This window comes from Octopus bimaculoides, chromosome 5, assembly GCF_046866305.1.
Source record: "Octopus bimaculoides isolate indiv1 chromosome 5, ASM4686630v1, whole genome shotgun sequence".
Classification (NCBI taxonomy): domain Eukaryota; kingdom Metazoa; phylum Mollusca; class Cephalopoda; order Octopoda; family Octopodidae; genus Octopus; species Octopus bimaculoides.
The window spans coordinates 104,459,998-104,476,474 of record NC_142932.1 but is presented as its reverse complement, the minus strand read 5'-3'; the positions used below and the strand labels follow the sequence as shown (position 1 = coordinate 104,476,474).

Below are 16,477 nucleotides of genomic sequence, written 5' to 3'. Positions count from 1 at the left end.
TATGTAGATGCAAACTCTATTCTGTTTTCTTATTAATAAAGAGAAGTTGCCAAAAATTTACACACACACATTATATATATATATATATATATATATATATATATATATATATATATACATACATATATACATACATATATACATATATACATACATATATACATATATACATGTACATACATATATATATATATATATATATATATATACATATATATATATATATATATATATATATATACATATATATATATATATATATATATATATACATATATATATATATATATATATATATATATATATATATATATATATATATATATACATATATATATATATATATATATATATATATATATATATATATATATATATATATATATATATATATGGGTTAGGATTAGATGATTAAAGGATATATAAATCTGACTTACCGTTGTGTCAGAATCTATTGCATTTGCATCAAAAATAAAGGTACCAACTGCATCATACTCAAAGACAGTTTTACTGTATGGCGGAGCAGGTGTGAAAACAGGTGTGTTAATGTTCTTGATTACAGTTATAGTCAGTAGAGCAACTGTAGCAATGCTGGGGTTTGTTCTTAAGTATGCTTTAATTACAAGCTGAAATTAACAACAACAAAAAGAAATCAATGAAAAATCTCAAAACATATATGAAAGTTTTCAATACTTGATAATGATGATGATGATAATAATAATAATAATAATAATAATAATAATAATAATAATAATAATAATAATAATAATAATAATATAAAAGAATATAAAGCAAGACATGACAGAGTTGGCCAGTATTTACACTGGACAATATGTCAGCATTATAAAATCAAAAGCACTGACAAATGGTATAAACACCATACTGAAGCTGTGACTGAGGGAGAAAATGTATCGATTCTCTGGGACTTCGCCGTACATACCGACAAGACTATAAAAGCTAATAAACCGGATATTATTATAAAAGATCAGACAAAGAAGACGTGTTTACTAATTGACATGAGTATTCCCTGTGATCATAATATAGTGGCGAAAGAATTTGACAAGATCAGTAAATATAAAGACTTGCTAATAGAAATTGAAAAAATGTGGCACCTCAAGGCGACTACCATACCAGTGATTGTAGGATCTCTAGGAATGATAAAAAAAGGTACTGAAACCTATTTGAAAATGATACCAGGCTTACCATCTCTACAGGAAGTGCAAAAAATTGTGCTAACTGGAACAACTCATGTACTAAGAAGAGCATTATCGCTGTGAAAACAACATCCATTCATGATTTTTTTTTTTTTTTTTTTCTTAAATACATGTTTTACCTATGAATTTGCGTGTGTAAATTGGGAATGCATACGAGTTTCTCTGCCCTAGGTGTACGGAAAACACTCGGCGAGAAATGGGAGAAAATTTGAAGAAAGAAGAAAAAAAACAACATAATAATAATAATAATAACGATGATGATGATGATAAATAACTCAGTTGATTACTTTGGTTTGTGGCAAAATTTCTAAATATTTCAATTTTATATTGTAATATTCAACATACAATTTTCAAGATAATTTTTTTAATATATTTATAGCACAAAACTTACCACAACAATGGGCTTTTTGCCTGTCAGTTGAGTCAATGGTTGTTGAACATACACAACACCTGTATTGGTAGAAATATTGAAGTATCTCATTCCAAGACTTGTACCAGAAAGTTCATACTGAATTTGGTCCTGCAATGTAAATATGTAAATATATATATATATATATATATATATATATATATATATATATATATACAAATGCTTCTTAGAAATATCTGGAACAACAAAGATTTATATACACACAAACACACACATGCATATATATTCATATAAATATATTTTTGTTATATATATATGATAGGTACCCAAAAGAAACTGGAATTTTGTAATATTTTATTCACTTAGTTTTACATGTCTACACTTTTATCGCCTTCAAAGTATTCTTTGTTTGAAGCAATGCATCGGTCCATATGCATTTTCCACTGTTTGAAGCAGTACTGGAACTCTTGTGAAGTGGTGCCTTTTAACACATCTGTCGTTTTTTCTTCACCTCTTCCATATCTGCAAATTCCACAGTACCAACTTTCATCACCAGTGATGATCTTCAAAAAAAAGTCCAGATCAACTTCCAATTGTTCTTTCAGTTCATGACACATATTTGTGCATGTCTGCTTTCAATCTTCTGTGAGCAAGTGAGGCACAAATTTTGTTGCAACTCTTTTGAATTCCTCACTCAAAATTCGTTGGTGGGAGCTCTAGGACACACCAATCATATCAAGAAGTTCGGTATCAGTTCATGAATTATCATGTTTTCATTCATTTGGAAGGTTGACAGTTGCCTTAAATGAAGTTGGTCTTCAAGTAGTAAGTGACCATTCCTAAAGCATGAAAACCACACGTAAACTTGTTTCACTTATGGCAGCGTCTTTGTAAGTTGTCTGAATCATGACAACTATTTCGACTGCTGATTCCCCACCAGAAAACAGAATACATACATACATTTGTAAATATGCAAATTTTATTATATAATGCTGAGCATACATATTAATGTAAACATCTATGCATAATTTCTTAAGTATCGAAATATATACTACAATGAAGTAGGTTGAGAAATGGTCATAATCATATAGAAATCACAGAGTCAAATCCATCTTTACCTCTCACATCTGACTTTATGCATTATATATATATATATATATATATATATATATATATATATATATATATATATATATATATACATACATACATACATACATACATACATACATACATACATACACACATACACACACACACGCACACACACACACACACACACACACACACACACACACACACACAGAGCGGATTGTCTGAAAAGTTCATAGGCAGAAACCAAGATACTTTCATAGAATGTGATCAAATGAGGTTCAGTTTTCAACATAGTTCCCCTTGCAGTCCATACACTTCTTCTATTAACATTGCAGTTATGATGTCATCATTATTGAGATAGTGGTTCTTAGCCAAGCAGTTTTTAATGTTGGGGAACAGATGATAGTCAGATGGGACCAAATTAAGATAACATGGATAGTGAAAAACCAATCCAAAGCCACAGTCACATACAGCAGCCATAGAAACCAATGACTTGTGTGCTGGTGCATTGACCTCATGAACCAAACCCCCTTTCATCAGTTTTTCTGGGCATTTGGTCTTGATAGCCTTTTGTAACTGTCTCAACACGCCAGCATAGTACTCTCCATTAATGGTGTGGTCCTTTTGAAGAAAGTCAATGAACACAATACCTTTTGCATCTCAAAAATTGTGACCATCACCTTTGCTGTAGATTGTGGATGAAATGTTTTTGGCCTACTTTGTAGGTGAGGAGAGGTGTCTCTATTGCATGAAATGTCTCTTTGTCTCTGAATCAAAGTGATGAAGCCAACACTCATTCTGGGTTAGGAAACATTCAAGCAAACCAGCTGGATCTGCCAAAAAACAATGTCAGATTTTGCCATGATGAGAAAGGCCTGGTGTGCTTTTGATCAGGTGTCAGAGGACATGGTATCCAACCAGCAAAAACCTTCATCATGCCAAGTTCATTGTGCACAATATTCTCAACTATCTCATGCAATTATTAATAAGAAGAGTTGAAATTAATGCATACAAGATTTCGTGGCTCTAGCATCACTCCTTCATAGTCAGCCTGTGAACTTTTAAGCTCACCCTTGCATATGTGTGTTTGTCTGTGTGTGAGTATGTGTGTGTATATGTGTATATAAGTGTGTGTGTGTGTCTATGTCCGTGTGTATGTGTCTGTGTGTGAGTCCATCTGTGTGTGTTTGTGTATGTGTGTGTATTACATCTGTATATTTAAGAAGTGTGAATATGCTTTAAAGCATGTAAGCATGAGAGGAAGTGTATTTTTTCTAAAAAGAAGTAGAATGTAGAATGATGCAATATCTATTTGGAAGCTGAAACACTGCTTCTTTGCCAGAGGATTTTAAAAGTGAAACTAAGAGTAGTGATTGTGAAGTCTCATCTTTCAATAAATATGTCTATGTGCATGTATATGAGTGTATATGATACATTGTTCACAAAAAGGTGAATCCAAATCTTACTTGGTTAGGATTGGTCACAAATACAGAAAACACACTTGTTCCAACTGAAATATCAGCATTTTTTTCTGTGCTATAAAAACTCTGAGTAAAAATTGGAGGCTGAACGTTTCTGAACACTTCAATCCTCATCATAGTTGTGGCTGTCTTTGGAGGTGAACTGTTGTCAGCAACTTTCACTTCAAACTGGCAGAAAAAAATAGCAAAAGAAATACAAAATTAGTATTTTGTGCTTCAATTTGATAAAATGGATGTATTATCCATCAAATCTGGCATTAATTTTCAACAGCAAAATAAACTGAAAATATATGGTTCTTCTCTAAAATAAAACACCAACAGGAGATTTGAACTTGTGGCTCTTGTCCAATACTTTATTCACCTGGCCACCTCATACTTCTTCAATTATTTATTCAAACAATTACAAAATCACTCAGTAAAACATAGGAGCACACTTCTGTAGAAAAGAATTATACAATTGCCTGTCTTGAATTCTTTAATATATACCCAATATTCATATTCATTTGCAAAAAGTAAATAATGTACAGGGTGGGGGCAGAGAGGATGGACGTTTTTGAAAAATTCACAAAATCATTAATTTTAGATGCAAACAAATTTTATTGACATCAACATGTTTGTACTGAATTAGCATTTGTCAAAATTAAGTGTGGAAAACAACATCCATCATGTGGTGTCCGTTTTCATTGATGCATTTCTGAAGGCATTCTTGGAAGTTGGCCTCCACACTCTCCAGCATTGCTCTGTTGATTTGGGCAGCTTCCACATGAATAGCTTCCTTCAAATCATCCAATGTATTGGGCTTATGCTTTGAGGTTTCCTCACAAGAAATAATCACACATGGACAAATCAGGGGACTGAATGGGCTGAGGAATGTCAGCAAACTTGAAAATGAGGCAGTCACTAAAGAGGGGGCAAAGAACATCCATTGATGCTCTGACTGTTGCCCCATCCTGCTGAAACCAGACACGTCGAATAGGCATACATTTTCATCATAATTCAGGCACAAAGTTGTTTATCATTTCACAGTAACCATTTCCATCATTGTTTTCAAAAGAGTAAGGACCAATGATGGCAGCTTTTCCAACAGCACACCAGACCATCACTTTTGGGTGGTGCAGTGGTCTTTCATGCAGTTCTCTTGAATTTTCAAGAGCCCAATAACAACAGTTCTATTGATTCGCCATGCCATTGAGATGAAAATGAACTTCATCACTCAGTAACAAAATGAGGTTGTCATTTGCCTCAAAAATTGCTTCCATCTGATGTGTGAAGTTAAGCTGCTATGCATAGTCCTATGGTTTTAGCTGTTGCCTAATGACCAACTTGTATGGGTGGAAATGCAGGTCTTCATGCAAAATACACTTTACCAATTGATTGCTCTGCTCAGTGGAATTTTTCTGAGCAGAGCAATTCAGACTCCATTTCAAAGCTTGTCTGATACATTCCACATTTTCCAGTGTCCATACCATTCATGGTGCTCCACCAGTCTCCTATTCGTTAGTGTACCTCATGTACAAAAGGCATTCACCCAACATAAGATTGTGTTACAGGTGGGAACAGCCTGATTTCAGTGAATGTTGAGGTGGTGTCAAAATGCACGTTGAACTGCTGTGACAGACTTGTTATTCTTCATATAACTGTCGTAGGCAAACACGATACTTATTGTCCACAGTGCTGTGGCTTCACCTGAAAAGAAAAAAGTGCTAAGACACCACAGACCAAATGGTACCTGTCAGACATATGTCCCTACCACTGGGGCTGAGTAATAGCCATTTCAAAAACGTCCATCCTCTCTGCTCCACTCTGTATATAGTGGAAGAGTATTGTGGTCTATTCACTATGTATGATTTCAGTCATACATAACCAGAATTCCAAGAAACTGGAAAAAAAAAAGCAAGACTTTGTTCTATTTACACAAAAAGAGAACAGCACAAATAAACAAACAAAAACAAAATCCTGTAAATTATCTTTCAGTGGTAACTTACATTGAAATTACTTGGACTGCTGGCTGTCAGAGCTTTAATCAAAAGGACATCACCATTGGAATTCACTTTGAAGTAAGATTGTGCTTGAGAGTTAGGAACACCAAATGAAAACACAAGTGGATCCTATATGTAAGAATGAAAACAAGAACAGAGAAAATAAATTGTCGGGAAATCTAAAAAGTATTTTCACTTTCACTGTCATCAAATCATTTAACAATATTTTATGTAGCAACAGGAAAGGGTTAGTGACAGGAAGGGTATATGACTAAAAGAAACAATACCCCAATATTATACTTGTCTAACCCATGCTATCAAGGAAAAAAAATGAATGAATATATATATATAGTTTTTTTTTCAATGTATATTACAGCTTTTGAACATAAAATATATCAAGTAATTTTTCTTATCAAACCATATGACCACCTCTGTTATGTTAAATCTTTTGATTCCATTCCTACATTCAAATACTACTGGATTTCTGGATATTTGTTAGTGTTTATATCTCTTTAGACCTAATATTTGTATTCGGTGCATGAATCAATCCAAGTGGCTGTATTCCCTTTCTTTACATCATTATTAAATCATTTTTATTTCTGTTATTAAAGCAGTAAACTGGCAGAATTGTTAGCATGCTGGGCAAAAGGCTTAGGGTGATTGATTCCATCTTTACGATTTGAGTTCAAATTCCCCTGAAGTCAACTTTGCTTTCCATCCTTTGAAGATCAGTAAAATAAGTACCAGTTGAGCACTGGGGTTGATTAATTGACTCTCCACCCTTCAAAAATGCTGGCTTTGTGCCAAAATAAGAAAGGATTATTATTATTGTAATTATTCATTACAAATATCAACGTATCAATATAGTCTCCTCACTCAATAAAACTGGTTCAACTATGTGGTATTGACATCCTATTGAAATTAATAGATATTTATGGAATGAAAATCATTGTTGCTTACGTTGTCATCATCTACAGCATTCAGTCGGAAGAATACAGTGTTGACCGCTAAGTTCTGATTAATTATCTTTGTATATGGAGCATTGATAAAGTAAGGGCTACCGCTGTTTCTGCTCACTCTAACAATTAAATCAGACTGAATTTTCGATTGAGGTGAGTTTATATTGAAAGCAACAATCTGAATCTGAAAATGAAAAAGAAATTAAAAGATTAAATACTTAATATTGCATGAGGCAGCTTTATTTAAAGAATAAAATAAGAAAGAATTCAAAACTGCACTTGTAAAGAATTATGAATGTAAATACCAGAACTAAACCTTTAAGAATCAAACATGAGACCCTACATATTAAAAACATCATAATTAATTGGTGTGTGTGAGTGTGTGTGTGTTGATAAATAAATAAAACAGACAAAAAAATACAGTCTGCATTCATATTATAAATCTGAAAAAGACTTAAGTAACTTAAAAAGACTTTTGATGTGATGTAAGTTATAAAACTGATTAACCACTGTTGCAGCTGTTGTTAGTTAAGATCTTTCTTTTCAGACATAGTGTATCTAGGGCTATGATAGTGTGAAGAATTAAATCACTTTTGTTATTGCTGTTGAACATCCGATCCAGTTCCTGATTGAGAGGAACAATAGTCAAAAACATTCCAGCTCTAATCACCTCATCTTGTTTTGAGAAGTGACAAGTACCTTAACCCCTTGAGGTTCATTGAGGTGCTGCAGCTAAGCAGCATATCTAGGGTGAGAAAGCTTGATTGGAGCCCATCCCTCTCCAGGATAAACTCATTTCTACAGCTGAGTGGACTGGAGCAACATGAGATGAATTGTTTTGCTCAAGAACACAACACATTTCCCAGTCCAGGAATCAACATCACAATCTTACAATCATTAGTCCAATACCCTAACTATGAAGCTATGCACCTCCACTGTCTTGTGTTAAGATATAGTATATCTAATACTACAATAATCAATGTCTATTTTTAAGATGGTAAGGTATGATTTAAATGAAATTTAGTTGCTAAAAGTAATGACGAGTCCATCATTCATGTGCATAACAGACATAAAGAAAGGATACATAATATAAGCAGAAATAGATATTCAAAGTAGTTATAATAAGAGCATACTTACTGTGTATACAGTGTTTTTCTGAGGGTCATTTTTCAAGCTGTCATTCAAATAGATCATTCCACTCACTTTATCAATGTAGAAAAGGTTTTGTCTGTTTGGATTGACATTTACAATTTGATATTGTGTCTGACCCTGAAAGACATTGAAGTACATGACAATAACAATTATTAGTATTATTCGTAAAATGTAAGCTTAAAGCACACAAGATTATCATGTGGTATTAATGTGTATTTTGAGAGGGAGATACATACATATATATATATATATATATATATACTTACACAAACACACACACATACACTCACACATGGTGCAGGCATTGCTGTTTACTTCCTAACTGCATGGTTTGGGGTTTGGTCCCACTACATGGCACTTTAGACAAGTGCTTTCTGCACTCCCCCCCCCCCCCCCAAGTTTTTTTCAGAGGATTTGGTGGATGGATGCTGACAGAAGCTCATTCTGTCTGTCTGTTTGCCTGTCTGTGTGTATATATGTGTGTGTGTCTGTTACTGTCTTCTTGTCTTGACATCACCTGACAATTGTAAAGGTGATCAAAGTGAATAAAAATTATTTGGATACATATGAGGATATTATTGTTTATAATAATATCAGTGGCATAAAAACACACATAAATGTAAAAATTATCAATTAATAATTAAAGGTACTAACAGGCAGTACTAGCGTGCTAACTTAACATGCTTAGCCACTGATATTGTTATAAACAATAATATCCTCATATACATACATATATATATATATATATAGAGAGAGAGAGAGAGAGGGAGAGAGAGAGAGAGAGAGAGAGAGAGGGAGAGAGAGATAGAGAGCAGGGAGGGCGGTAGGGAGGGAGAGTTAGAGATGTGTAGATGCAGTAATTTATGATATTTAGGGTTGTAATTATTTCAGATAAAGAAGTCAGGGACTCTATTGGAGAAATATGTTAATATAAAAGTGCAATGTAAATTGTCTACTGAGCTCTTACAAAGGTCACTTCCATAGAGACCCTGTTTAGCTCTGGTTTCATAGAAAGAGCACCTCAATCATTCCAGACCTGATAGCTCTTCTTGATATTAAGATGTGTTGAGGCAATTGTCCATCCAATGTAGCTTATATTTTAATCAAATGTCTTAAGATTAGAAAAGCTTTTTTTATACTTACCACATTGTTATTTGAAACAGTTACTTGATAGAGTTTAAAGCCCCGACCAAGACTGTCAGAAACATTAATATTTCCTGGTAAATTGGTAAAAGTTAATGCTTGACTTTGTTTTACATTCACAATTACTGTTCCAATACTTTTCTTTGGAATTGGTTTTGCATTATCACTGGCTTCCACTTCGATCTAAGATTTAAAAAAAAAGGATTAAAAAAGAATCAATCAAAAAGAAACAAGTTTGTTTCAAGCAAAGCAATATTTTTTTTTTTAATATTTGAAATTCACTATTATCCTCATTATATTAAGAAAATCTTGAAGAGATAAATGTTACTTAGTGATAGCAATCTTTATTGTATTTTCAACTAACACCCTTCTCCAATTCTGGTCTTGCATCAAAATTTGAACTAAGGATGAAAGCGAAATCGGGATGGCACCTGTGCCCAGCGTCGCCTTTCTGGCACTTGTGCCCAGCGTCGCCTTTCTGGCACTTGTGCCCAGCGTCACCTTTCTGGCACTTGTGCCCAGCGTCGCCTTTCTGGCACTTGTGCCCGTGACATGTGTAAGGATTTTCGAGAGAGATCATTGCCAGTGCCCCTGGACTGGCTCTTGTGCGGGTGGCACATGAAATACACCATTTTGAGTGTGGCCGTTGCCAGTACTGCCTGACTGGCCTTCGTGCGGGTGACACGTCAAAGCACCCACTACACTCTCTGAGTGGTTGGCATTAGGAAGGGCATCCAGCTGTAGAAACTCTGCCAAATCAGATTGGAGCCTGGTATAGCCATCTGGTTTCACCAGTCCTCAGTGAAATCGTCCAACCCATGCTAGCATGGAAAGCAGATGTTAAACGATGATGATGATGATGATGATGATGATCTGTTAAATTTATAGTATTTCAGTTTTGAAAGAGTTTTAAGAGAATCAGGTATTTTCAAGTTGATAATATCTTAGATGTGGGTACTACCCATGAGAATAATTTTTTGTGTTTCTGATACCTTGGTGTATCCTGGCATTTGACCATTTAAGAGTATTTGGTATTGTTCCCAAAGCTCTCATGATCACAGATACAATTGTTCTTAGATACCACATTCTTGAAACTTCTGTTTTGAGTTCCTTATATTTCACTTAATTCCGCAAATGTTTTTACAGAAGTGTTGCAGCATGCTAGAATTGACAGACTTAAGAGTTGACATGTTTTGTCAACCTGATATCTTACCATAATATTTGATATATTAGCCTGTATAGCACAATCAGTTTAGATACTAAAAAAAAAAATGGTGATTGTTGTTGTTATTAGTTAGCCCTTGGATAAATTTGATCAAGCAAACTCATAATCAAAGACAATCCAGCCCTGACGACCACATCTTTTTTCAGGCATAGTGCACTCAAGATTACATTATCCAACATGTCCTTTTATTATTTAAGATCATAGGCATGATTTGAAGGTGATCTCACTACTATTTCCAGCAGGTCGAGTGACCTCATAAAGGATCCTTTGACTCATTGGCAATTATCTAATACTTGGAAACGGGTAAGCTGCTAAAATATAGATGAAAGATGATATAATGGACTCAGCATTAGAACTAATCACATAGAACTACTTGGCTAATTATATTCTTTTAAGCTTGTCACATGTATTAAATTCAAAACAACAGAAAGATATGCAAGGAATCTGGTAAATATAATAAAATCACAGTATATAAAAAGTTTGTTACACTGCATCTAAAACATCAAAATACTTACAACATATCGTGTATTATTTTGTGAATCCAACAACAAACTCCTTTTTAATTGAAGGATACAGCTCTTGGGTGCTAGTGTAAAATATTCCAAAGCAACCGTTTTTCCTACAATTTTACAAGTGATAAAATTCTGGAATATAAAAATAATAAAGAGAAATTAAAATTCATCTTTTTGAACAAAAATTCAGTGCAGGCATGGCAGTGTTGTTAAAAAGCTCACTTTTCAACCATGTAGTTTTGAGTTCAGTCCTAATGTACATCTTCAGTAATTATCTTCTAATATAGTCTTGGACTAACTAATGCCTTCTTATTGAATTTGGTAGATGGAAATTAAGTGGAAGCCTGTTATATATATATATATATATATATATATATATATATATATATATATATATATATATATATATATATATATATATATATGTGTGTGTGTGTGTGTGTGCGTGTGTGTGTGTGTATATATATATATAACAGGTTTCCACTTAACTTCCATATACCAGATTCATTGGAAACACATGTTGGTTGTCGTAACTATAAAAATATGGTGTATGATATTGTAAAATAAAAGGAAATAGATTTTAATGATGTACCAGTTTCCGTTACTGTCCATCATTATAATTATTACTTATATAAACATACATGTATATATTTACATGCAGTTAAATATATGTCTGGTCATAGAGTGACCAATGGTTTCACTTCCATAAAGCACTTAGCTCTACGGATGACTTGACAGACTCTGATGGTGGAGGGCATATAACCTCCCTTCAAACTGGAAGAAGGAAACCATTATGATCAGTGAATTTATAAACAAAAAATAAAATACTATTTGAGCTTTAGCCAGGACTGGTTATCTCCTTTAGACCAGTTCAGCTGGCAAATCTTATGGACTTAAAGGGCAAAAGGGGAATCTTCACCCTTAGACTGTTTCCAGTCTGCAAAGATAACCATAACAGGATTTGAACTCAGAGCATAGAGTATTCAGTCTAATGTTCAAATGACTGCCAATTCACTATCTATATACTTTTTATACTTCTAGTTAGTTTACATTTCCTAATATACAAACTATTAGTTATAGAATATGCAATAAAACTTACATTGTCTGCATCAGTAACATTTAGGTTGTAAAGATATATCCCAGGTTGGGAATTTCTTGGTATGTCCACAACAGCATTTTGTGGATTGAAGACTGGACCATTAGCGTTCCTGATGACAGTAATTAAAACATCAGTAACCGCTACTGCTTTTGGTTGACTAGGAATATATGCTTCAACTTTTAACTAAAACACAAGAAGAAATTTGCAATACAGTTAATATCAAAATTTATTCATGTAGTATTGAAGTATTATTGCTGTTTTTGAAGCTTAAACCTTTAGCATTCAGATTACTGTCAAATGTACTATATTTACTGGCATACAATTCAACAAAGCATAGAGTAAAAACATGGAGTGTAAACATTCAAACATTGTCAGTCTTTCCAAATTCTGTTGCATTTCTCATGGAAATTGTTGTCCTCCTAAGCTGTCTTTGTGTATAAGTTGACCAATCATCTTTTGGCTGTAAATTTTGCATGCCAGAAAATATGGTAATGCTTATTTATTTATATGGTTTTGAATTAATCAGACATTGTGGCATAGTTTTGAGAACTTGATGATGTGATTGTTTATTTTCAGAATAATATTGTAGGATAGGTGTCAGAGGCCAGATCTGGACTTTTTGAATAAAAAACAGGGGGAACATTTAGATTAGACATGGCCAGTTTAAATGCTAAAGACTTAAAGCAAACATAATTTTATAGTACCAAGTATCATTAGATTATTATTGATATATTGCTGACATGTGTATAATGTATGTGTTAGAATATGCAGATATTGATTGCTACAAACCTACATAAACTGGATGTTTTCTCACAGGCAATTAACAGTTTTGGAGCTCATACATTGATTCAACTAGTCAAATAAAAATTCTCCCTCTCTCTTTCACTCTCCCTTTCTCTCTCTCTCTTTCACTCTCCCTTTCTCTCTCTCTCTCTCTTTCACTCTCCCTTTCTCTCTCTCTCCCCCACTCTTTCTTTCTTTATTCTGCTCTCTCCCCCATTCTCTCTCTCTCTCTCTCTCTCTCTCTCTCTCTCTCTCTCTCTCTCTCTCTCACACACACACACACACACACACAGATACACATATGCCTGTATACATACAATAATTATAGTGAATCCATTACAGTTTTAAACCAAAGCTCTCAGATTTTCACAATTCAGAACCATGGTCTAATGTAATAATCCAATTAGACTTTTTTGCATACCCATATGCACATGCATCTTTAGTCATCAAAGAGTTTAGTAGTCAGCTATATTAGCTAGACACCATCATTACACTTACAAATGCTGAGTTACCACTCATCATCTTGTTAGTATTGTCATCATTGTCATCATCATCTCATATATTACATAGAAAGATACATGAAAATTTAGAGACACATCTCTTATGCACATATATATATAAACTCGTATACACTTAAAATATTCATAAGAATCAAAATGGCAGATGGTTGCTGTTTATAGTGTTCTTGGAGAAAAAGTATGACTTTATTTGACTTCATATTTGACCAAGAATTTCTCAAACATTATAAAGAAAAAACTTATAAATAAGAATAATATGAATAAATAAATGAAATGCATATAAACAAACCAAAAAAAGAAAGTAAACAGAAAACTATGGAATTTCTCATTCTAGAGATGGTTGTTAACTGCAAAATAAATCTGATAAAGAACTCACTGTGTAAGATGTTGTACTCAGAATATCTGTTTGAAGATCTTTCTTTGTGGTTACAGTTCCACTGACATTGTTAACTTGAAAGAATAACTCAGCTGGATAATTTCCCACCACTCGGTAGCGTACCACATCCTGAAATGAACGAAATCTGAATATAGTTCCAGTCTACCTGTGCTACTCAATTTAGCACTAATTCACTATAGCACCCTTTTTACTTGGAGACATTTTCATTGGGATAACATTACAAGAGGGTGTTGAAAAGTTCCCAGCTTTGAGAGTATCATGAAAGGCCTGGTAGGAGGCCCAACCTTCTGAGTTTTTTTTACAGGGCTTAGAAAAACTGAAGGACTGCTGCAATAAGTGTGTGAATCTGAAAGGGGAATATGTTGAATAAAATCATAATTGATCCACCTGTATTTTCTTTTACCCAAAGGCAGGAACTTTTCAGCACCTACCTTGTATATTATAAAAACTGCATGCTAACATATAAGTTAAAAGAAAATAGGAGAGAAAAAAAAGGAAGAAAGATCAGTCTTTGAAAGTGCTGAGTGATTGGTCATAATATCAACAAAAAATATTAGCATCAATACTGCTTTGATCAAACAGTAACATGAGAAATAACATCCATACACATTTGCTCACACACACATGTTCACACACATATACACATACACATGCATATATATGACAAGCTTTCAACAGTTTTTTTTTTTTTTACCAAATACACTCAATAGTCAGACTGAAACTATAGTAGAGTATACTTTTTGAAGGTCTCACATTGTGGGACCAAATCTGAAACCACATTGTTGTAAGTGGACTTGTTAATCACACAGCCATGTCTGTGCTTCTATTAACAGAATTTTGATCGATGTTCTCTGAACAATTCAGAGACAATAAAATTGAGTATATAAGTATACATTGATTAAGAAATGGATTACAGTTGAGAATTAAACAAAACTAGCCAACATTTCAGAATTATCTCATTATTTTTCATTCCATGCAATGCAAAAAGAAAAGAAAAGTAAAATAAAAATACAAAAAAATAATCAGAACATTCAGGATTAGAATATGAAATGACAAAAGTTATTGTCCGGTATACATGTTACATGGTACACATGTTATCATTTTTAATGAGAGAATACTTACAGTGTTTAACCGTGGCAGAGCTCGGACACCAACAACAAATGTCCCAACGGGAACAGTCTCATTCATAGTAGCAAAATATTTGTTTTGCAAGAAAACAGGTGGTTGATTGTTGTTTGTTGTAGTCACTTTTACACTAACTCTGGAAATTTTACTTTGTGGATATCCATTATCACTGACTTGCATAATACACTGCAAAAGAAAGAATTGATAGAAACAGAGTAAGAAGTGATTGTTAATCACATTCCAGAATAACCATTTTTCAAAACAAGTTAGATCTTACCCTATTTGAATAATCCATACCATGTAAGCTGAGCAGCAAGTAACTTAAATAGTTTGGGGGACACACACTCGTGTGCATGCGCGCGCACACACACACACACACACACACATCCTCCTCCTCCTCCCCCCTGTTTCTCTCTATCAAATTCACTCACAAGGCTTTGGTTGACCTGAATCTACAGTAGAAGACACTTGCCCAAGGTGTCACATAGTTGGACTGAATCCAAAGCCATGTGATTGAAAAGCAAATTTGTTAACTGTACAACCATGTCATCACCTATCCGTCTCCTCATCTGGACTTCAAGTGATAGCTATAAATATATATAATATATATATATATATATATATATATATATATATATATATATATATATATATATATATATATATATATATATATATATGTATATATATATAGGAAAGTGGTTATACACCATTAGGTGTACACCCGCTTTCCTATATTAAATCTGTAGAAACAACGCAACGCAGAACTCTGAACTATCAACACAACAATATTTATTTACAGAGGAAATAGGCAGCACTTCGCCCTTTGGTTGCTGAGACGCCGTCAATGATGTTCAGAGGTTATTTGTCTAGCTCCAGAGTTGGAATGTTGGAGACACTGCTTGACATGACCATGCTCATGGCCGGCCGGCCAAGAAAGAGAATGAAAAGAGCGGGAACGTTTAGATGTTGAATTCCACGCATGCGCACAAGACAAGGCGTTACTACATATATATATATATATATACACACACACATTAATAGAATGAATACATATTTCAAGCTTATACTGCTTACTATTTAGAATCTTTTACTGGAAACAACCCTTAAGGTTGTTGTTATTGTTTAACTTCAGGTACACTCTGATTAACCACTGTAGGAGGAGAGAAGAGAATGCCAGTTGTTGGGAAATGGAAGTACGATGCAGTTGGAAGGGAGGAGGTGAGGGAATCCTTACAGAAGATGGCAAACAAGAAGGCACCAGCTACAGATGAGTGTACAGTGGAATGCCTAAAGACAGGAGGAGTGAATGGTTAGTGAGGCTTATGAATGCTTGTTATATGGCTGGAAGAGTACCAAAGGACTGGTGTAGTGCCTGTATAGTGTCACTGTACAAGGAGAAAGGGGATAAACGTGAGCATGGAA

At 33.8% G+C, this 16,477-nt stretch overlaps 1 protein-coding gene across 1 annotated transcript in view; it reads right to left on the bottom strand.

The window, feature by feature from the left end:
• The window catches only part of LOC106874390 (uncharacterized), a 390,389-nt gene that overhangs the window by 65,899 nt on the left and 308,013 nt on the right, over positions 1-16,477 (bottom strand). The window contains exons 148-158 of the mRNA XM_089352838.1: positions 15,050-15,238; positions 13,907-14,035; positions 12,230-12,412; positions 11,134-11,262; positions 9,394-9,576; positions 8,236-8,367; positions 7,100-7,282; positions 6,146-6,268; positions 4,146-4,328; positions 1,606-1,734; positions 438-626 (exon numbers count right to left, since the gene is read on the bottom strand). Coding sequence (XP_089208964.1) covers positions 438-626; positions 1,606-1,734; positions 4,146-4,328; positions 6,146-6,268; positions 7,100-7,282; positions 8,236-8,367; positions 9,394-9,576; positions 11,134-11,262; positions 12,230-12,412; positions 13,907-14,035; positions 15,050-15,238 — 1,752 coding nt within the window. The remainder of the gene's footprint in view (positions 1-437; positions 627-1,605; positions 1,735-4,145; positions 4,329-6,145; positions 6,269-7,099; positions 7,283-8,235; positions 8,368-9,393; positions 9,577-11,133; positions 11,263-12,229; positions 12,413-13,906; positions 14,036-15,049; positions 15,239-16,477) is intronic.